This window comes from Anomaloglossus baeobatrachus, chromosome 1, assembly GCF_048569485.1.
Source record: "Anomaloglossus baeobatrachus isolate aAnoBae1 chromosome 1, aAnoBae1.hap1, whole genome shotgun sequence".
Classification (NCBI taxonomy): Eukaryota; Metazoa; Chordata; class Amphibia; order Anura; family Aromobatidae; genus Anomaloglossus; species Anomaloglossus baeobatrachus.
In genome coordinates, this window is record NC_134353.1 from 129,587,367 (window position 1) to 129,611,084 (window position 23,718).

General features: G+C 44.1%; 1 protein-coding gene across 3 annotated transcripts in view; it reads right to left on the reverse strand.

Moving 5' to 3' along the window:
* LNX1 (ligand of numb-protein X 1) overlaps positions 1-23,718 on the reverse strand; it is a 309,648-nt gene that overhangs the window by 251,735 nt on the left and 34,195 nt on the right. Inside the window, exon 1 of one of the 3 annotated variants that reach the window (XM_075347038.1) lies at positions 4,314-4,704. The exons of the other annotated variants lie outside the window; for them this stretch is intronic. Within the exon in view, the coding sequence (XP_075203153.1) occupies positions 4,314-4,405 (92 nt within the window). The 5' untranslated portion in view covers positions 4,406-4,704. Of the gene's footprint in view, positions 1-4,313; positions 4,705-23,718 lie in introns of those variants that run through there. 3 annotated transcript variants of the gene reach the window in all.

A 23,718-nucleotide genomic window follows, 5' to 3' on the forward strand; every position in this document is an offset into this window, starting at 1 on the left:
ATATCACCTATTAAAGAGATGCTATCAGCAGGTTTTTGATATGTAATCTGAAGACAGCAGGCGATAGAGGTTGACATACAAAGTGCAATGATGTGTCATGTAATACCATGTGTGCTGTTTGTCATGGCTCAACTCTGGGGCTCGATCCAGTGGCCGCTGACATCTGAGTGCAATCCTGTTTCCAAGGACTCATAGGATGGAGGAGATGGAGAAATTTTATTCTCCATTTTCCCCTCTTAGCATGTGCCATTTCTCTCATCTCGGAGAATCAGATCACACTATGGTGACACTCTGAGTTTGATCAGAGTATCATTAGCATAATTAGTCCGATTCTCTCGGATGAGAGACTCTATGGACATCTGCCCCTGCTTTTTTAGACTCATACTTTCTGTCCTTTCAGGTGTGCCTGCTGTCAGGATTTACTGGTGTTGCTGGTGACATCAAATAGTATACTTCTGGTTACATTGCAATTAGGTGTTTTCAGCTTCTCTCCAAAGAGAAAAAGGGTGGTGAGGGATAATTGAAGGTAATGGGACCAATTTCTGAGGACATGCTTTAACATCATTTTAGATGTCTGCCATGGTGACATTTTATCCATAGTGATGTACGGTCCAGTATAATTGGGCAAATAGATTATATGATCTAACCTCATTCTGCACGAAACTTGTGCTGGAGGTCAAAATCAGAGTACTGAAATTGATAACCGAGAAAAGACCTTTTGTGATACATATTTAAAGGGAGCCTGTCACCAGTTTTTCCCCATATAAAGTACAGTCACCACCTATATGCCCTCATATATGGTATTCTAGAATGCTCTATATATGTCCCCAAGCTGATTTGCATTATGTAGAAAAAACCCTTTTATTATTCTCAACTATGGGGCGGGGTGGCCCGGTCCAATGGGCATCGCTAGTCTTGACCCGATTCCTCCTACCTTCTTTCAATCACCATCCTCCTGCCCCTGCTTCGTGTGGATGATGCGCCCTACATCATCTACACAGTCTACCCCATTGCACTCCTATGCAGGTGTACTTCTTTCTGCCCTGCCGAGGGCAGAGCAAAGTACTGTAATAAACAGGCCAAAGAATGGCGGCGCATGCGCTCTACAATACTTTGCTTCGCCCTCGGCAGGGCAGAGAGAAGTAGGTGCGCTCAGGAGTATGATGGGGGAGACTGTGTGGATGACAAAGGACGTAGGGAAGGAGGATGGCACTGGATCAAGACAAGCATTTACTTGTGACAATGCATAGAATCCTATGGTTTTCAGATGCTCTTTTAAAATTATACTTAAGGGGGCTTTATACGCTATAATATCGTTAATGTTTTATCGTCGGGGTCACATCGTTAGTGACGCACATCCGGCGTCATTAACGGTATTGCAGCGTGTAACACTTACCAGCGACCTTAAACGTCCTCCAAAGTGGTGAAAATCATTCACCATGGAGAGGTCGTCCTAAAACCAAAAATTGTTAATGGTTGTTTCTAGATGTTGTTCCTCGTTCCTGTGGCAGCACACATCGCTGTGTGTGACACCGCAGGAGCGAGGAACCTCACCTTACCTGCATCCCGCCCGCAATGAGGAAGGAAGGAGGTGGGCGGGATGTTCGTCCCGCTCATCTCCGCCCCTCTGCTTTGATTGGCCAGCCGCTTAGTGATGTCGCGGTGATGTCGCGGTGACGCCGAACGCACTACCCCTTGAGGGAGGGATTTTTTGGCAGTCACTGCGCCACCGCTAACCAGGTAAGTGCGTGTGACGCTGACATAGCGATAATATTTCTACGGCAGCGATCACACGATATCGCATGCACAACGGAGGCGGGTGCTTTTGCGTACGATATCGCTAGGAATTGCTAGAAATATCGTAGCATGTAAAGCCCGCTTTAGAGTTACCTATTAATCACAGATGTCATTTCTCTGCTAACCAAAATTCCAGAATGGCCATCAATTATATCATCCTTCCTTTAATTTCGAAAGCGCAACATGGGGAAAACTGGAGTCTTTATCTTTTGATCAACTGATCACCCTGATCAGATCTATCAACCTTTGCTAATTGTTACACACTCCCCAGTCTCACTTCCTAAAGTTCTATTCATCTTGGAAACCTTTGACTCTGCCCAATCTTTCAAACCCCACATCCAAGCCGTTACCACCTTCTGCCTCAATCAATTCGAAAAGAATTCTCAAATCTACTCCTTTTCTATCAAGAAATCTAGTCAATCTCCACCATACATTTATTTATGGTCTCCCATCTAAAACTCAAGTCTGCTTCTAGGTAAATCCACCTTCCCCCTCATTACTCCTTTGTCTTTCTCATCTCTGAACGCCTTCTCAGGCTGCTCAATGCCTGGAGAATTGAGTTCAAAATACTAACAAATTGGCCAAATTCTCACTTCTTCATAAATGCGGGCGACTTAGTATAACCCTACGGCTCGTACACTGTCTTCTAAGCAGATTCACCATCACCTCCTATCTCCTTATCTTGTAGATTGTAAGCTCTCATGGCAGTGTATGTCTATATACTGTATGTCTGTCACTCATTGTAGTCACATATTTGTTTTCTACCTTATGTTAGTGTTTTACATTTGTAATGTACTGAAAATCCTTTTTTCATACATACAATGCATTATAGCGCCCTGGAGATTAGCGCAATAGGACGTTATGCACTAATAATAATAATATATTGCTCTAAATATCACTGGTATGGCTCTAAATTTACCAACATTTCTATTTTATAATTTGATACAATTTTGATATTAAAAATATTTGTATCCAGATTTTTTTTGTTTTGCGCTAACATGTAAAAGAAAAACTATTGACATGCGTGAATGAAATGGATCTTTCTATAAATATTCTGTTTGGCCAACTGTCCAGTTGGAAGTTTTATTCAAGTAGCTATTTATATAGCCTTCCCCTGCAGGATCTGATCGCCTGCCCACTCCTGCAGAAATGACTTATGGCTTAACAAAAGGCTTTCCTGGGAGGATTCCCCCTTCATTCGGTATTTCACATTGGGATATGGCTAACTATAGAGTTTAAAGATTCCATTTCTTCATCTCGCATGGATCCAGAACTGAGAAACTGTAGAAACCTTTCCATACATGAGTGAACTTCAGCAGTTCCTTTGTGTTCTATATAATATAGATTTAGTATTTCTTCTGCCAACTCAACAGCATTGCTCCTTACAGGATAATCATGTACTAATCTGTTGACACTGTAGAGTTTACTGTGTGCTGGCTAATCGTTAATCTGTGATGTCAGATTATTAATACGGTTACACCTATATGTGCCGGTGCCCCATACTATCTCCGATGTGAATCAGTAGATGTAAACATAGGGACACGTGACAAAAAATATCTGTTGATTCAGACTTTGAGGAGAGCTAATTACAGAGGAGGCATAGCTTGTCCCTCATCATTGTCAGCCCTGCCACCAGCAATTACCGAGCTATTAATTAATGATTAACAATGTGGATAGGAGAAATTCTACAACCGGCTGATGTCAGGGCAGATTTGTCAGGGCCAGGCTAGCTCGTAACTTGTGATCTGGGTTCCAAGTGTTCCGCAATGACATTTTAACCCAGTTGTTGCCATCACCAGGATTCATCCATTCATGCCGATGCTTAGTCACCACTTGTAAGGTTATTACAATTGTGGCCTACATTATTGATGCTTTATGAAGTAAATACAGTCACTGGAGAAATGAATTTATCATAAAGGCATTTCACACACGCAAATCCCGGATATTCAACAGTTCATCCATGTTAATCTCTAAAGAAATGGATCGCCTTCCTGCCAGAAAACAGATGATTTTTTTCCCCCATTGCTAATTCATGAGCAAATGCTAAGATTCTGCTATGGAAAGATGCTAATTAGGATTCCCAGGAATACAAATGAGGCATCTTAAAGACACAAGCATTTATATAAAAACTAGTAATAGAAATAAAAAGCGAACAGTAATACAAACACTGCTATAGCTTTAGGGGTTTTACTGGAGCACAAGTGTCAAGTCTTCGATCCAAGGAGCAACGAATCCCCACTCAACTGAACCCATCGAGATGACTTCTGCACGTCTATTACTAACAGACTCCCAATAGTTTTAACTCCTTGTTGGCCATTTACAAGTACAAAACACCAACGATCACAACAAAAGATTTTATTACGAGGGTTTTCCCCCTTTAATATAAGAAAGTGGTCAGTTTGTGACCCATGGACACAGAGCATGGAGACACTTTACCTTAACATATTCCATCACGTTTGGACACATAGGTGGACAGCACACACAGACACACATATAGGTTCACTGTGAGTACTCACAGTTCGGAATAGAGGAAATGTAGATTGCCCATATTGTCTATATAGTTGGCAGGGCTTAGCCAAGGTAGAACCAATAACAGAAGAGCCTTCATTTTGAGCACAGCGTGGATATGGCTTCCTCCTCACCAATTTCTTTGCTGCTCTTACAAGAAAGGCTTCCAGCTTCTATGATAGATAACTGTTATTTGCTGATGGTTTGCTGCTTGGTTAAATCAGATGTTGCACATCATGAATCTGATTGAAATTTCATACTAAGCAATGCTGGAGAAAAAAAAAAAAATCATTGACCTGTAAGAGGATTAGTTCATTTAGATGTCAGATTGGTGGAGATGTGGAAGGTTTAGAGACAATGCAGCCAGCATGGATGGCGAGACAGTGACTTATGCTGGGAAGCAGGCTGACGGAAGGTAATGGGACCAGCCTCCTGCCCTACACAGAGTGGCTCTTTACAAACAGCTGGTACATTTACATCACTGGCTACAAGCAGATGGGTTGTGAGAGCTTAGGAAGCCAAAGAGGGTTGCTTCTGATGCTGTGCAATGCCTACACTTTCATTTACGTACATTGCTCTCGGAATACAATCCCTTTAAAGAAAAAGAGGGTTGTAAAAACATGCAAAGTGCAATTTGTTTAGTGTTAGGACATGAAATGGTTAATCCTTTACCGTCATTTATGTGATACTAAAAGAAAGATCTTGCAGTCATAAAAAGCATATTCAATATACTATCTTGTATAGCGTTTATATCATTTTGGCATCACTTTTCATCTGAATGAGCAGAGAGAAATGTGACTGCTCATAAACCTCCTTGTATATTCATTTTATTTAGTAATATATATTATATTTTCCCCAAAATAGAACAAAGAGGTGTATACTCACTACAATATTGCACATATTAGGTTGCTCAGATCTCACTGGGCACAGATTGGACTCTTGGACTTGGTGGATTCTGATCAACATCCTGTTATATCTCTGCAGATGTTGATAAGGACATGTGGACCACACATGATGTGCATGGTCATCATCCAAATGTCATTGTGCACAATCTGGACCAAAATGTGCTGCACGAAGAGACTGATGAGCGTGTGGGCTCATAATATGATCAGCACAGACCCAAACCAAGCCAAAATATAATCCTAATTTCCCCCAAACGGTGGTGAAAGGGGTCTGACCGACTGAGAACTGAAGAGATGAACGGTAGTCTCAAATGAGTTAAAAAAGAAAACAAAGCATAACAGAGACTGGTCTGAGTCCTGATTATTTATATACAGCAGAGTAAAGAATTATAGAATTGTAATATATAACTTTTAATCATTAGTTAAAATTGATCCACACTCATAGACGTACCAAAATAAGACAAAAAAACATAGAACAAATACCCTAGAAAATTTGCCCGCTTCTATGTTGTGAGGTCTCAGCAAGGGAATGGAGAAGATTAATATCCCTTTGAAGATGTATAGATGTATAAATAACAAAATATGTACATACATAGGGCATCTGCTTAAAAAAAAAGGGAACACTAAAACACCATTTTGTTGTTTAAGTGTTCCCTTTATTTTTTTTGAGCAGTATATATATAATAAATGGAATAATCTCACCCAATTCCCTTTAAGGGCTGTAGAGTCAAAATGATCCTGTATGGATTGCCATAATTTTGGTGTAAGGGGGTGTGAGGTTCGGCCACCCCAGACCTGCAAATCCCCAAAGTCGAACATACTGTGTACGGCCACTGCTTCTCATGGTACTTCGTGCTAGGAAGAGTTAATGGCAGGGAGGAGTCCAGCTGATAAAAAGGAGAGGGACACAGAAAAGTACAAGAGAGTCCCCGAGGAGGGTGATATGTGTGTATTCCCAACAGATTTAATTAGATGGACCCTCTGGGTCAGATCCCAGTACCGGGCACGTGGGGCCCTGATATGGATGGGGCTGTGTGAACCACGTCCCAGAGTGTGGATATAGTCTGGATGGCCTAGATGGTGATCACCCCCTGGCGGATACCCAAGGAACCCCCTCAACCAGCGGAAGGTCAGTGGGCTCCAACGACGGTAGTAGGTCCTTTCAGCAGTGGGAGAGGAGTGCCGTCCCCAGAAAGCCTGTCCTAGCTTATAGCTGAAAATCCCTGTGGGTGGGACAGCAAGCAACCAAAGGACTATTTGATCTTGCCCTGCAGAATGAAGATAGGTGAGGGATTGAGGTGTTCAGAGACCCGAGTACTAGGGAAGTTGCTGTCCTGCAAATTAAGAGTGACTCCGGTTGCTAGTGGCAGCCCCGATGAGAAACCGGAGTGTATATCTGAAGTATTATGGAGAACGGACTGTATAGCTTTGTTGATGGAGACAAAATGTGCCCACCGCCGGCGTGATGTGAAGTTTATCAAACTTTTGCCTAGTAAAGTAACGTTAATGTTTGAATAGAACTGTGTCTGTGTGAGGTGCTTGGGGGTACTGGGCCCTGCTGCAATCAGCAGCCTGGAAGCGGTTCTGAAGAGAGAATCAGCCCTGGCCTCTGGCCTGAAAGTAAATACTCTGCACCACAAGTCCCCCTGAACTAAATAGGCGATTGTGGTACACAGTCATCACCCAGAGCTGCGCTGCGGCCGAACAGAAGACTCAGCTCCGACTCCCATGGCACCGGAATGCCCCTTTAACATTGGTTCAGGGAAGCACATACTCTTGATGAAAGCTCTATTGAGCTCTGTTAGGCTAAACCAGCCCAGAAACTCCAGACTCCCATTCTTATAAGGGTAGTACACAGCTAACCCTAAAAGACTTGCCTTAAAAGTCCCTGCTGGTTTCTGACGCATTTCTTCCAACTTAGATTCATCAGTGGATAACGCTAGGGTCTTTTTGCCAATACAGGCTAAATTATAATGTCAGTCATCTGTTGCAGGTAAGGCTAATAGGTGAATGCCCCATATATAGTCATGGCCTTAAGTGTTGTCACCTTTGGCATTGTTACAGTAAATTAAGTATTTCTCACAGAAAATTATTGCAATGACACGTTTATTTCCTTTGTGTGTAATGGAACAATGCAAAAAAAAACAGGGAACAAAAGTCAAATGGGACATAATTTCCCATAAAATTCCAAAATTGTTGGCACCGTCAATTTAATCCATGACCTAGGACAGAAACCCAGCTGTCAGACACTGGACACTACGTTGCTATTCAAATTCCTTTGGTAATCTTCGGATTTCATTATGTCTTGCACACAGTTAACGCACCCAGTGGCAGATGCAACAAAACAACCTCAAAACGTATTTGAACCTCCACCATATTTTACTGTAGGTCCTGTGTTTGTTTCTTTGTAGGCCTCATTCCATTTTTTGAAACAGTAGAATGATGTGCTTTCCAAAAAGCTCTATCTTGGTTTCATCTGTCCACAAGACGCTTTCCCTGAAGCATTTTGGCTTACTCATGTACATTTTGTTTAACTGCATTCTAGCTTTTTTATGTCTGTGTCAGCAGTGGGTCCTCCTGGGTCTCCCACATAACATTTTATTTAATTCAAATGTTGACAGATTTAATTGAAATAGAAAAGGTAATGTACCCCTTCTTAATAGGATGACAGTGACTGAGGAAGAAGTACAGAGGTCTATTTGACCCGTTGTTCCAATTTGGAACAAGGATGAAGATGCCCTGCTGGGAAAAAATAAATTCCCATTCTGCTGATTGGTGTAGGTAACATAGGTTGAACCCCCACCAATCAATAAGTTGTCACCTACTATATCCAGTGTGTAAGTGATGACTTATTTTCACAGGATAACCCGTTTAATGCTATATCTAAAGGCAAATTCACAGCAAACATAAAATGGGTCATTTTTTTCTGTTGCATTTTTCTGTAGTGAAAAATGACGTTACAGTTCTATGCACACATACAGTGCTCTCTTCTGAGAACTACGTCAGGGCTTCTGTTGTAAAAAACAGGATTCCAACAAAAAACACTGATAGAGCCCCGAGTTGCCATTCATTCAAAGAAGCTGACAGAGTTACTTGGACAATGTCTGGCCTCCGTCATAGCATTTTTCATCTTTTACAGACCTGCAAAACCTGTGAACAATTAAAAATGTGTTTACTTGCACTGACAAACACAGACAGAAAAGGGCCCCTGTGCAACAATATATGGGCCCATTGCAGCCTAGGAGCTCATCAAAATGCACAATTCCACTTGCTTTGGAGGTGGAAATGGGTCTCCCATCCTCTTGAGCCCTTGGGTGACTGCACAGTCTGCACCAATGATACAGTATGTCCGCCCTTGCTTACTTGTACGGGTCTAAAGGTCCCTTTACACACTGCAACATCGCTAACGACATCGCTGTATCGTCACCGGTTTTGTGACGCAATAGCGACCTCCCCAGCGACATTGCAGTGTGTGAAACACATCAGCGACCTGTCCCCCGCTGTGAGGTTGCTGATCGCTACAAATCTTCCAGGACCATTTTTTGGTCCTTTGTTTCGCGCTGAGCAGCATGCATCGGTGTGTTTGACACCGTTACAACGACTTTGTTAGCGACTTCCCTTTCAGATAGCTGCTATGACACGTCCCCAATGACCAACTAGGTCGTTCTGCAGGTCCACATCACTGCTGCGTCATTGGCCAGGTCTGCCTGTTTGACAGCTCACCAGCGACTCAAAAGAGACTTTGTAGCGATCCCGGCCACGTTGGGATCGCTGGTGGGATCGCTAGAAAGTCTCAGTGTGTAAAAGGGCCTTTAGTCTAGACCTATGATAAGGTCACAGGATATCCCACATGGCCCCAAAAGAAAGAGCAATACACTTATGTAATGAGTATAAAGATAACATGCAACACATAGGTTTGCCCTCAACTTAATCAGAATACTATAGTCCAGAGGTGCAAATCTTTCTAACCTTTAGAGCCATATTTAGCTCCGAAACAGGGCTGAGAGCCACATTTACCTTTTGAGAGATGGTCAAGAGCAGCATTCAGCTATGAGAGAAGCTCACAAGCCACATTCAACTCTGAGAGAGGGTCGTGAGCCACATTCAGCTCTGAGAGATAGTCACAAGCCACTTTCAGCACTGAGAGGTCACAAACCAAATTTAGCTCTCGGAGAGGGTTGAGAGCCATGTTCAGCTCTGAGAGAAGGTCACAAGCCACATTTAGCTCTGAAAGATGGTCGCAAGCCACATTCAGCTCTGAGAGAGGATCAAAAGCCACATTCAACTCTGACAGAGGGTTGAGAGTCACATTTAGCTCAGTGAGAGAGTCGAGAGCCATATTTAGCTCTGAGAGAGGGTCGAAAGCCACATTTAGCTCTTGCCTCTCACAGTAGTGACACCTAGAGCTCCCATTACCAGTATAATGAGAGCCAAAGCTTTTCCACAGAATTCCCCACACCGAGGCAGTATGCCAATATCCAGGGGTTTTCACCTTCATTCAGATCTGCTCTTCTGTGTAGGGTTGCCCACAAATGTCACCATCTGGAGACCTTCTCTTCATAGCTCTTTGCAAGACCTGGTGCTAATGCACCAAGCTGGCAGACAGCCACGAGTCACACATCATGGACCCACGATCCACAGGTTGGGGACCCCGCTGCTCTAGTCTATTGCACTAAGTAATGGAATGCAATTTAGATAAACTCTATAAAGATATAAGCAAAACAATAAAGAGTGAATCCAAATGGTCAATATTCATAAAAACATAATCATTTGTGAAACTTAAAACGTTATTATAGTCAGTCCCAATTTACTCATCCTATAACACTCGTGTTCTAAATGTAATTATATATTCATAGTCTTATGTATTTCTTATTGCAGTTTATTTATTTCTATTATATTCAGTTGATCTAATAGAAATATTTCTCTTTAGTGACATCCACATGTAGTGTAATTAGAACGGCACAAATTCATGGCACTGCTGGCCGCAGAAGCTGCGGATTACATTAATTGGTCGTGCCAGTCCATAAACAGCGGTTACAGAGACAACTGGCAACTGTGCACTGTAATGCTATGCTGTTCTAAATAGGCCATGACATCAGCAGCATCCAGTGAGGGTCTACACACATCACTAAACAGGAGAAGACAGGCATCAGCTCCTCCGTAACCAGTGATAATGCTACAGACGTAAAGCACATTATGTAAGCGCACATGAACGCATTATATAAGCTCACATATAAGGTGCATTATAGTCTTCTTCATTTTACTATACTTTATGCACAAGAATAATAAAAAAAACCTAATGTGTGGCAACAGTTCACATTAACATACAAGGACATGATACTAGGAAAATACAGCCAGCCGGATTGACTCCGGAATGAACTCTACGCTTCTCTTTGGGGAACGATCTTAGAGACATTAAGAATTCTAAACCATCCTTCCCAAAATAAGCCTTCAACAAAGACACTGGTGGTCCTAAAGGGCTGGTAATATGTATATACTGGATTCCCTTGTTCACAAAAATAGTAAATGTTGAAAAATAGCAAAAGCTACAAAATATTAGAGGATAACATACACTGTTTCCTGTAACATGCCCATCTGTCTTGGAATTATATTTGCCGGATTGGCTTTGTGTAACGTGAAGCAGAGGATAACATTTGTAAGAATAATCAGGCTATGTGAGAGGAACTAAAAATAGGCAATTCCCGGCCATGTTCTCCTGTTAGAGAACGGGTATTCTGCATAGGCAGTCATTCATCGTCATGTGTCATGTCTTAATGCTGGAAGGTATTTTTTAGTTGCGGGGCCGCACGTGTTACTGGTGTCTGCTGTGTATTTTCTACTTCAGATCTTCTATTATTGCTCATTAGGATTGGCATACCAAACCCTCATGATAAACACTTCTAAGTGACACGGTTTATGCATGGCAAACAATGGCGGTGTAATCTCCGCAGGACACACCTATTATTATTTGCATTCCATTAGGTTCATTGGCTCATTAAGGAAACCATTTTAACAAGTGTTTGCTGTACACATTACATAGCTGTCGGCTCAACACTGGTTAGCTCTTCCTTTTCAGCCCAACAAACAAATGCACTATTAGGGTGGCTGAGCGTGCATGTATTCGGCATTTTAAAAGGGGGAAATGAGCAGCGATCAGACGTCTCTGGTGGTGGGTGAAATCAATCAACATTTTTATTAGACATGTTAAAATCCAACTGCCCAGTCTTTGTGGTTGACAGGACAGTACACACAAAAGATAGGAACAATCAGAGGTGTAATGATCGCAGATATCACAATCACCTCCGGGCCCAGAGATACAGGGAATCCACCAGCCCCAGCGCCTGTTTCAGCTGGATGTGCATCTGAGGGTGTGCATCCAGCTGAAATACATCACAGCACAGAGACCTGTTCGGTCCCTGCACTGCAATCTGCTGGACGCCGATTAAAGCTATAAATATTCACTTCTCGCACACCCATAATCCAGGGTATTGGGAGCAGAGAATATGCCGGCAGCCGGCAGCTGACTGCACTGTAAGTGGGCACACCATGCATGACATTGATGCCATCATTAGACATATACAGTTAGGTCCAGAAATATTTGGACAGTGACACAATTTTCGCGAGTTGGGCTCTGCATGCCACCACATTGGATTTGAAATGAAACCTCTACAACAGAATTCAAGTGCAGATTGTAACGTTTAATTTGAAGGTTTGAACAAAAATATCTGATAGAAATTGTAGGAATTGTACACATTTCTTTACAAACACTCCACATTTTAGAAGGTCAAAAGTAATTGGACAAATAAACCAAACCCAAACAAAATATTTTTATTTTCAATATTTTGTTGCGAATCCTTTGGAGGCAATCACTGCCTTAAGTCTGGAACCCACGGACATCACCAAACGCTGGGTTTCCTCCTTCTTAATGCTTTGCCAGGCCTTTACAGCCGCAGCCTTCAGGTCTTGCTTGTTTGTGGGTCTTTCCGTCTTAAGTCTGGATTTGAGCAAGTGAAATGCATGCTTAATTGGGTTAAGATCTGATGATTGACTTGGCCATTGCAGAATGTTCCACTTTTTTGCACTCATGAACTCCTGGGTAGCTTTGGCTGTATGCTTGGGGTCATTGACCATCTGTACTATGAAGCGCCGTCCGATCAACTTTGCGGCATTTGGCTGAATCTGGGCTGAAAGTATATCCCGGTACACTTCAGAATTCATCTGTCTACTCTTGTCTGCTGTTATGTCATCAATAAACACAAGTGACCCAGTGCCATTGAAAGCCATGCATGCCCATGCCATCAGGTTGCCTCCACCATGTTTTACAGAGGATGTGGTGTGCCTTGGATCATGTGCCGTTCCCTTTCTTCTCCAAACTTTTTTCTTCCCATCATTCTGGTACAGGTTAATCTTTGTCTCATCTGTCCATAGAAAACTTTTCCAGAACTGAGCTGGCTTCATGAGGTGTTTTTCAGCAAATTTAACTCTGGCCTGTCTATTTTTGGAATTGATGAATGGTTTGCATCTAGATGTGAACCCTTTGTATTTACTTTCATGGAGTCTTCTCTTTACTGCTGACTTAGAGACAGATACACCTACTTCACTGAGAGTGTTCTGGACTTCAGTTGATGTTGTGAACGGGTTCTTCTCCACCAAAGAAAGTATGCGGCGATCATCCACCACTGTTGTTATCCGTGGACGCCCAGGCCTTTTTGAGTTCCCAAGCTCACCAGTCAATTCCTTTTTTCTCAGAATGTACCCGACTGTTGATTTTGCTACTCCAAGCATGTCTGCTATCTCTCTGATGGATTTTTTCTTTTTTTCAGCCTCGGGATGTTCTGCTTCACCTCAATTGAGAGTTCCTTAGACCGCATGTTGTCTGGTCACAGCAACAGCTTCCAAATGCAAAACCACACACCTGTAATCAACCCCAGACCTTTTAACTACTTCATTGATTACAGGTTAATGAGGGAGATGCCTTCAGAGTTAATTGCAGCCCTTAGAGTCCCTTGTCCAATTACTTTTGGTCCCTTGAAAAAGAGGAGGCTATGCATTACAGAGCTATGATTCCTAAACCCTTTCTCCAATTTGGATGTGAAAACTCTCATATTGCAGCTGGGAGTGTGCACTTTCAGCCCATATTATATATATAATTGTATTTCTGAACATGTTTTTGTAAACAGCTAAAATAACAAAACTTGTGTCACTGTCCAAATATTTCTGGACCTAACTGTATACCAGGATGGGGCCATATATTCTAGGATATAGCAATGATGAGGCCATACACCAGGATGGGGGAAATATTTATCAGGAAGTGGCCCAGAATGGGTGACATTAGTACAGGACAGGGGTCAGTACTGCACAATGAAGGTTGGAGGGGGGGAACGCTTATGTCTTTATAAGATTAAGAACGCTACAACGGCCCATACATCTGACCAACATGTGGAGGGTCCCAGGCTCAAACTTTGCACCAGGGCCCTTCGGACTCCAGTTATGTCACTAGGAACAACAAAACATGACAGATTCATCGGTTAAATTTAAATAGCACATGGACTGAGCCAAATACAATAGAAGTGCAATCTGTTATAAATTTTACCTCTAGTGGTAGGAAATAGGCATTATGCCGGGCCTGACCTACTAGCCCTCTCCGGTATAATAAACTGGGGCAGGATTGGCAACCTTAAGATTGTGAAGCTTCTGTTTTTAACAAACACATAATTGTGGGCAACACCTGAAGATGATGATGATAACATACTTTTCTTCTAGCAACACCTCCAAACTAACCGCATAGGATACAAAACATAAAATGGAAGAGAGGAGCGAGCACACATTCAGTTTTTAATACAGTTTTTGACACCGTTTTCTTTTATTTAAACCAATGCCAGAAATAAATTAAAATAATCAAACAATATAAGTAAAGGCTTGTTGGACCCACTTCACACTTTGACTAAAACAAAATTCCTAAAATTCTACAGTTCAAACTACTTGTGTATTTCCACAAATCCAAACCACATCCGCCTTTGATAAACAATTTGCACGAGTTACCGGTAGTGGATCGTTAAATGTTTATCATTCATTGCAAACTGGTTGATAATGTGTTGTCTACACCAAGGTGTCTGGTATTGCACTGCTTTGTATGCTGGTTCTCCTTCTTATTCAATGGTATATCATCTTGGCTTTTATTCTAAGTCATATGGCAAGGCTCGTTAAAGGGTTGATATTGACTTTTAGGATTGCACAAGATTTCAAGTCCTCTTACTCTCTTGCATATTGACTTTCAAGAGGAGCATTGCATGGCTTATAAGCCTCCTTATGCATGCATGTTACTCTCCACAATGTAAAGCATTACCCCTTACACCTCAATCAGAAGCCTTCTCATTAATTCAGTTAGGCTTGGATATCCTCTTGGCTGTTATCGGACGTCATATGGCAAGGATCGTTAAAGGATTAATATTGACTTTTAGGAATGCTACTTTTAATAGGTGGCACTAGATTTCTAGTCCTCTTCCTCACTAAAGTTGTAATTTGCACAGCCATGTCACTCTCCATAAGGAGAAACCTTACCACTTAAACAATAGTTAGTCACAAGGCTTCTTATTCAATTAGGCTTGGACATCCTTTTGGCTTTTATTCTGTCATATGGCGAGGCTCGTTAAATAGTCGATATTGACTTTAAAGGCTGCTTTACATGTGTCGATTTCTTGTGCGATCGCATTTGCGATCACACCCGCCCCCATTGTTTGTGCGACACGGGCAATTTGTTGCCTGTGTCGCACAATGCTGTAACCCCCTGTCACACGTACTTACCTTCCAAACGACCTCGCTGTGGGCGGCGCACATCCTCTTCCTGAAGGGGGAGGGACGTTCGGCATCACAGCGACGTCACACAGCGGCCGGCCAATAGAAGCGGAGGGGCGGAGATGAGCAGGACGTAAACATCCCGCCCACCTCCTTCCTTCTGCATTGGTGGCGGGACGCAGGTAAGCTGCAGTTCATCGTTTCCGGGGTGTCACACGGAGCGATGTGTGCTGCCTCGGGGACAATGAACAACTGGACCTTCAATTTTTAGAAAATGAGCGACGTGTCAACGATGATTGAGTATTTCTGCTCGTTCATAGCTGTCACACGCTACGATATCACTAACAATGCCGGATGTGCGTCACTTACGACTTGACCCCGCTGACATCTCGTTAGATATATCGTAGCGAGTAAAGCCCGCTTTAGAATTGCTACTTCTAATAGATGGGACTAGATTTCAAGTACTCTTCCTCACTGAAGTGGTAAATTGAATATATAATTTCCTAGAGGACCATTCGAAGACTTATAAGTCTCCTTACACAGACATGTCACTCTTCACAAAGAGAAATGTTACCCCTTAGACCCCAGTCAGAAGCCTCTCATACATCCTAAGGCTATGTGCCCACGGGACAATGTACCCGCGGATTTTGCCACGGAAAACCCGCAGATTTATCTGGATTTTCTAGATAAATCCGCAGGTTTAAGCAAGTACAGACACTCCCCATGTTATCCTATGTGACATGGGGAGTGCTGTATCAATGCTGCGGTATGTGCGGCTGCGGAATATGCTGCGGATGTCATGCAGCCGCACGTAACTGCATGCAATTATTCCTGCCAAAATAGCTGCGGAAATCCCGGCCCTCCACTGTGGAGATAGAGGCCGGGACTTCCGCATGTAAGTTGCACGAATGTCCGCAGGTTTACCGTAGATATTTTGCTGGAATCCTGCTGCAATGCATAGCTGCGGATTCCGGGCAGCTGCTGCGGGAAACCTGCGGACATACCTGCAGCTATATCTGCTGGTACATTGTCCCGTGGGCACATAGCCTAAGTCATATGGCAAAGTTCATTACATTCTCAATATTATCTTTTTAGATTGGTAATTTCAATAGGTGGCAGTAGAGTTAAAGTCATCTTCTCTTCTGAAGAGGCCATTTGCATATTTAATTTACCAGTGGCCCACTGCATGGCTTATAAGCCTCCTTACACTCTCATGTCAGATATATATATATATATATATATATAGCGCTCACTACAAGGAAAAACTTTACCCCTTTACACCTAAAGACGGAAGTAGCTTACCATCTAAATAGGCCATAGCCCAGAATAGAGAAGGTAATGAAGAGCCTTTTAATCATGTAATCACAGATAACAATAAGGACGTGACCAAGCAGATACTAAGAAGAATAACTCTCATCGTTATTTTTTACATCAACCATTAATGTCAACTTAGGATAAGAAAGTCGATTTTTACCTTTGATGACCCGAGCCCTTTCTTCATATCCTAACATGTGTGTGCCAGGACGCGGCTGTGTTTCTAATTTTCTTTGCTCAAAATACAGAAAGTTACTAGAGCTGTTATGTCATAATTGATTTGATGTGTTTCCTTTCTTCTCCTTTGGAAATGGCCATAATCTGTGACTTTTTCTTACATACGTAGTGTACGTTCATTCACAGATTTTTATCTAGCATTTTTTGAGTATAGGAAAAGTGTTTCTCAAGCGATATATGAACATAAATGTCACAAAAGTAACAGAAATTAAATGCTGCTCAGTTGGCACAAATGGCGCCAAAATTACCCCCACCTACTTATATGGTTATAATAGACGGAGGATGTCTTGCTATATATTGGCTTGTGCATATAATCATGTGGCACTCTCTCACTCCACGTCACAGTGGTGGAGCATAGTATATATAGGTTATATTGTGTGTGATTCTGATCCCCACTTGGGACTGGAAGTACCGTAATATACAGTAAATCCTTTATATACATAATCGTAATACAATGCATCCAATATGCCAATAGCTTGATACCATATGAATGAGCATTGCACAGCTCTATGTTTATAAAGAACACTTGTAAATAAGCAAAGCCATTAGTGGTATGTAGTCACCTTATCCTCATTATTTGTGACATTGCGGCCTAAAGCTGGTGTCACACATAACGACGACGACAACGACGTCGCTGCTACGTCACCATTTTCTGTGACGTTGCAGCGACGTCCCGTCGCTGTCGCTGTGTGTGACATCCAGCAACGACCTGGCCCCTGCTGTGAGGTCGCCGGTCGTTGCTGAATGTCCAGCTTCATTTTTTGGTCGTCACTCTCCCGCTGTGACACACACATCGCTGTGTGTGACAGCGAGAGAGCGACGAAATGAAGCGAGCAGGGGCCGGCACTGGCAGCTGCGGTAAGCTGTAACCAGCGTAAACATCGGGTAACCAAGGGAAGACCTTTCCCTGGTTACCCGATGTTTACGCTGGTTACCAGCCTCCGGTCTTGCTGCCAGCGCCGGCTCCTGCACTGTGACATGTGGCTGCAGTATGCATTGGGTAATTAACCCTATGTATACTGTAGCAAAGAGAGCAAGGAGCCAGCGCTAAGCAGTGCGCGCGGCTCCCTGCTCTCTGCACTGTGACATGTAGCTGCAGCACACATCGGGTTAATTAACCCAATGTGTGCTGCAGGAGAGCAAGGAGCCAGCGCTAAGCGCGGCTCCCTGCTCTCTGAACATGTAGCACAGCGACCTTATGATCGCTGCTTCTGCTGTGTTTGACAGCTAAGCAGCGATCATAACAGCGACTTACAAGGTCGCTGTTACGTCACCGAAAATGGTGACGTAACAGCGACGTCGTTGTCGCTGTCGTTTAGTGTGACACCAGCTTTAGTCATCACTATGATATAGAATCAGACCTTTAGATTGACTTCAGATTAGTCATCAGATTTTTGCATGACTTTAGATCCAGGGTAAATGTAAGTATTGGTGGGATGTATAATATTGAAAAGAGAGTGAAAGCCATAAAGAGCTATTTTTGAAATTTAAAGGGAACCGATCATGTAAAATAACATTAACCTGTTCTGCTCGTTATTGCTGAAAATATAACACATGTTTTTTATACTTGGTGAAAAATAAAAATTTATCTGATTAAAAAAAAAAAATAACATTAACCTATTGTAACGCTTGTCACTACCTTACGGGGTCGCATTAACGGAAGGGTAGTCAGGAGAGCTAAGGTCTGGTAACAGGAGGTCACGTATAATCATAAGGGGTAAACAGAGACGTAGTCAGGGGACAATCCGAGGGTCACAATACCAGAAGAGCATGTAGTAGTAAAAGGGAGCAAGCAAAGATGTGGTCAGAATACGGTCTAGGGTCCAAGACAGGAATGCACATCAAGAATATAACAGTCCAGGGTCAGAATACCAAGATCAGAATACTAGCAGACACACAGCATGCCGCCGCATGTGACTGCATGTGAACTTATCTTGCCGTGATTCCATATAACTGTATTGAACTGTACCGCATTTGTAACGGATCCGGCATTGCGGCAAAATACCGCTGATGTGAAGCCCGTCTAACCAGCACCTCCCAGAACCAACCTGGTATAGTAACAAAGCTGCCAGTTCATTAACAAGGATGGCACCGCAGAGCATCTGTGCAAAATGCTCTGCGCAAAGGAATAGACACAGTGCCAGATCTGTAAATGCGGCAGAGCATCTCCAAAGGCAAGATGCTCTGCACAAGGAATGGACACACTGTCAGATCTGTAAGCACCACAGAGCATCTCCAGGTCTGTGAGATGCTCTGCACAGAGAATCGTGACACCTATTATGTAAAATAAATTAACCTGCAGAAATAGGGTTAATCTGCAGGTTAGTAGCGTTTTGCCAAAGTGTGGCTGCTGCACTGAGAGCCCCACTGCAGTCATTGGAATGTGACCTGCACAGTTTCTGTCTCTTTGCATAGTAAGTTGTGGCTGTAACCATGCTATTGATACTGACTGACAGCTGGCTCAGCATTGCATCAGTACAGAGCCGGCTGTCAGTCAGTGCCCTGGCGTGGTTACAGCCACCACTCGCTATGCACAGTGCCTCTATGACTGGAAGCCCGAGGCTGCTCTTAGGAATAAAGTTCATTTCCTTCCAGCACTCTCAATGTCGTGGCCGAATGGTGTCAGAACACTATGAACCTGTAGATTAACCCTATATCTACAGATTAATAGTTTTTGTTAATGACAGAACTCTTAGGTTCAATGAAATTATATTGTAGAATAAAGCACAGCATGTCTTCACTTTTTAGGCAATTTATTTGTTTTACAATTTTTAAATGGTGTTCAAATGGTGTCATTTTTTTATTGTAAAGAACTCCTACATTATTAGCCAGTGACTTTGTTCTTACCATGTTACAGACAAGGACATTAAGTTCAAAGGCAGCTTTGTGAAAAGGAATCACTGGACACAGTACAACTCTCGAGAAGATTTACTAGTTACAACCAGAGATGGGTGAACTCTCAGATATTCAGGATCAGCAGGTCCAACGGAGATTTAAAAAAAGCCCTGATTCGAGACCGACTTACTCCTGTACATTTGCCCAGATGCCGATCCCCATATAAGTCTATAGGGATCCGAATATTGTGCTTTAAAATGGTGGTAAAAAGGGCTAGAGCAGAAGCGTTATACTTACCAAGTCTCCAGTGCAGGTGTAACACTACTTCCGGGGCCGCTCATTACCCTCATACATATTCACTGTTTCCCCGTCCCCGGATGTCCCGGCGTCTTATTGGTTGCAGTCAGACTGCACCTCCCCCCTGTGTGACAGCGTGTGTGAATTGGAATCATACACGCTGGAATCATAACGCTGTCTACATCTTCATAGTGGTGTAAAAATAAATTTAAAAAAAAATTGGCGTAAGGTCCCCATATATTGTGATACCTAGCACATATAAAGCATACAGCTACAGGCTGCAGCCGTCCACTTATCTTGGTGTGTATCAAAATAAGAGGGACCCGATGCAGCTTTTTTTGTGATTTAAATAAATAAGTAATTTTAAAAAACGGAATGCGGTCCCCCCCAATTTTGATACCCAGTTATGATAAAGCCAACAGCTGGGGGTTGGTATTCTCTCCCAATACACCAAGAGATGGCAGAAATCAAAGACCAAGAATGCCGGGCATTTCCAGACTGCATTAACAGACCATAATTAGGGAAGAGCGAACCCGAACTGTAAAGTTCGAGGTTCATACCGAACACCCATCTTTACCTGTATGTCCGGATCCTATTTGGGTTTGAAATCGAATAAAGGTTGTTGACAGGTTGCAGAGCATCCATTCAGCAAGCTTTTCCTGTGTGGGCACTCTGGCCACATCATAGCAATGTCAAGTATTGGCATGGCTGTGATTGGCCGGCACACCACTGTAAAAAAAAAAAAAAATTACTTGCGCTCCCACCTATCTTTTTGATTACCAGCGTGGGTAAAGCACAGCTACAAACTGCAACCCCCAGCTGTCCGCTTTACTGTGGCTGATTATTACAAATGGAGGGGATTCCAAGCCATTATTTTTAAATTATTGAAATAAATAATTTTAAAAAATGGCATAGGGTCAGCCCATTTTTTATAAGCAGCCATAGTAAAGCTGGCAGCTGGGAGTTGATATTATCAGGGTGGAAAGGGCCATGATTTTGGCCCCTCCCAGCCTAAAAATACTAGCCCGCAGCCTCCCCAGAATTGGGGAGTTTTAATCTTATGTCCTGTGTGTTATATACAAACAGCAAATAGCAAAGGGGGGGGGGCGGAGGGGGCGGTCCGCCCCAGGCGGCATGTGTCAGGGGGGCGGCATTTTGGGGGTAAAAAATAAAAAATAGAAAAACATAGAAGAAATAATAATTGTTGATTAACCTCTTAATGACCCATGGCATACTGGGTACGTCATGGTGACCACCAGGTAAGTACCAACTTAATGACCAATGACGTACCCTCGGTGGCTGCGATCGGTGTGCAAAAACCTTAGATTCGGGGACCGCAGGAGGGGTGGTGTCTCCCTCTCGGACCTACGGAGGCTGTGATTGGCTGACGAACGCCGCTCAGCCAATCACAGCCACTGTGATATTTCAGCCATTGAAAAATCCAGCCATGATCAGTGCAGCTATAGCACTGATCACTGGCTGGAGCTGGGTGAACTTTGTTTCACCCGCCCCCAGCTCAGAATGGAGAGATCGGCTTTGTGACCAATCTCTCCAATCACCTTGGATCTGGGGCCGGTGATCTGTAGGTGACTACTACCCTCAGCTTTACTTCATCCATGAAAGCTGAAGAGAGTGATCCCTGCAAGTGCCATTTGGTAAGTGCCCCCGATCCATCGCTGCCCCCGATCAGCCCCCGATCCACCGCTGCCCCCGCCACTGCCCCCTTTCAGCCGTGCCGCCGCCACAGCAGCAGTAGTTACCGCCCCTGATCCACCGCCGCTACTGCCTCCGATCTGCCACCGCCCTCCTCCATTTGCTGCCCCCCCTCCATCCGCCACCGCTCTCCATCAGCCGTTGCCCCCTACATACACCATCACTCTCCCCATCAGCCGCTGCCCCCCTTCATACGCCACCGCTATCCCCATCAACTGCTGCCCCCCTTCATACGCTGCCCCCTTCATCCGTCACCCAATACCCAAGATACCCAAGTTATATATATTCTGGATTATCAATGGCCAACGGAGGGAGGGGGGGGGGATTTGACGACTGCCCCGGGCAGCAAAAGCAGTTGCTACGCCACATTATATACATCCCAATAAAGAAGTATGCATGTCTATGGAACTGGATTTCTTCTTTTTCTGAGCTGTGGCAGAGCTGACTTTTTGTGCTCTGGATAGCAGAGTATATCTCACGGTGAGCTGTAACCTAGTGAGTGAGCGTGCTCGCTACAGTTCATTACCTGTACAAGCTTCCAGATCCAAGCTTGAAAATGCCCGGGTTTCCCATTGACTTCCATTATACTCGGTACTCGAGTTGCATTGGTGAAACCTGATGTTCAATCGAGTAATGGGCATGCTCAATGTACTGCCCCGCGGGCTCGGCTGTGACCGCCGAGCCGCTCGGATCCGTGCTCGTACGGTGGGTAGTGGCTGGAGCCTGTCACGGACTCGGAGGTCACGTCACTCTGCAAGGGAGTTGGCGCCACACGCAGGGACTTGACGGGGAGTTCCACGGACGGGGCCACGGTGGTTTGATTTGGGGTATAAGTTCGTGACGCAACCCACGGGTTGTGGTGAATAGATGGACACCACCGCTGCCGTTAACTAGGCCTCCCGGGGACGGTGTTGCGCAGCTTGGTGTTGACCCATCCATGGGTAGGGGAGCGATGGTCCCGGGGGCCCGAGGGAGGTGCTGAGGTGTGGGAGCGGGTGCGGGCATATGCTGAAGCGGTGCAGTGCGGCACGGTGCGCGGCCCGAAGGCACTGGTGTACTCACTATGACACAATACACTGGAGTCTCTGGTAAACCAAACGGGGTGATGAACAGGGCCCACAGCCGGCTGCAGCTTCTTCCAGAATAGGTTGGTGGTTTCCGCCTTTCTCCTGCACCTCTTTGTATGAATGTTTTGACATCTATGCCTAAGCAACGGTAGTCCGCTCCCCGACTTGTATATGCCGTAGGAGCCCGTTTGCCCGCAGACGCTGGCCCTTTGGGTCTCTATGCCTTGGTGGTGGCTTTACCCTGTATGATTGGGCTGTTGTCTTCTAACAAGTCTTGTGTGGGATAGGTCCTTAAGTCCAGTCCTCAATCAGTTGATTTGACTCGGCCCTGTCGGTTCGGGGCTTCGTACTGGGTCTGAGTACCCCTCCTGGTGCTCCGGTTTCCAATCGGTTCCCCGCTTCGGTACCGGCGGGCCACCGCCCGACCCCGGTTCCTACGGTTCCACTGGCTGTAATCCCAGCTCCTGCAGGCGGCGACCACCGTCTGCCTCCTTGCCAAAGGTGACTGGGCTCCGACCCAGCCACCGGAGTAGTCTGTTGGCAGGCCTGGACACAGGTCTGCCCTTGAACTTGACTTCTCTCTACTCTGCACTACAACTTGTGTGTTTTTTTTCCCACCTCCAGGCCTGTGAACTCCTCGGTGTGCGGAGCCAACTGCCTGGCTCCGCCCCCCTGGTGTGGACATCAAACCTGGAGGGCGGTGACAAGGTTTTTAGTTTGCTGATGTTACCTAATCGGGGAGGGGTGTGTGTGACTACCTGGGACTACCTGACTAGTCCAGGGAGTCACATCAAAGACTACTAATTTCTACGTCTCTTATCTATAAACTATACATCACCCTTCAGCCGCATCAGTAGAACAGAAATGAAAGACCAAGGTGCTATACATCTGTATAAATATTGCACAAAACTGAGCATGTGATATTTTTGAACCCTTCAGATCTAAAATACATGTATACTTAACGTAAAGCAGGTGCTGCACGGCACGCAAAGGTATCCACGTGCAAACCACATCCTTTTATAGTTCCGAGAATTAGAGCAACTCCATATTAAACTTCTAAAGTAATCCTAACTACTCTTATGTTTCTTCAAAGTGTAGAAAAAACACCTTTATGACATCCTAGAAGCATTGCATTGTTACCAGCAAAACACATCAGTGGAAAGCTGCCCATGAGGCAATCACTATATTTCCAGTCTTCCGCATTTCATATATACATATTGGTACATGAAAACTGCAGGCCGAATTATCATTGT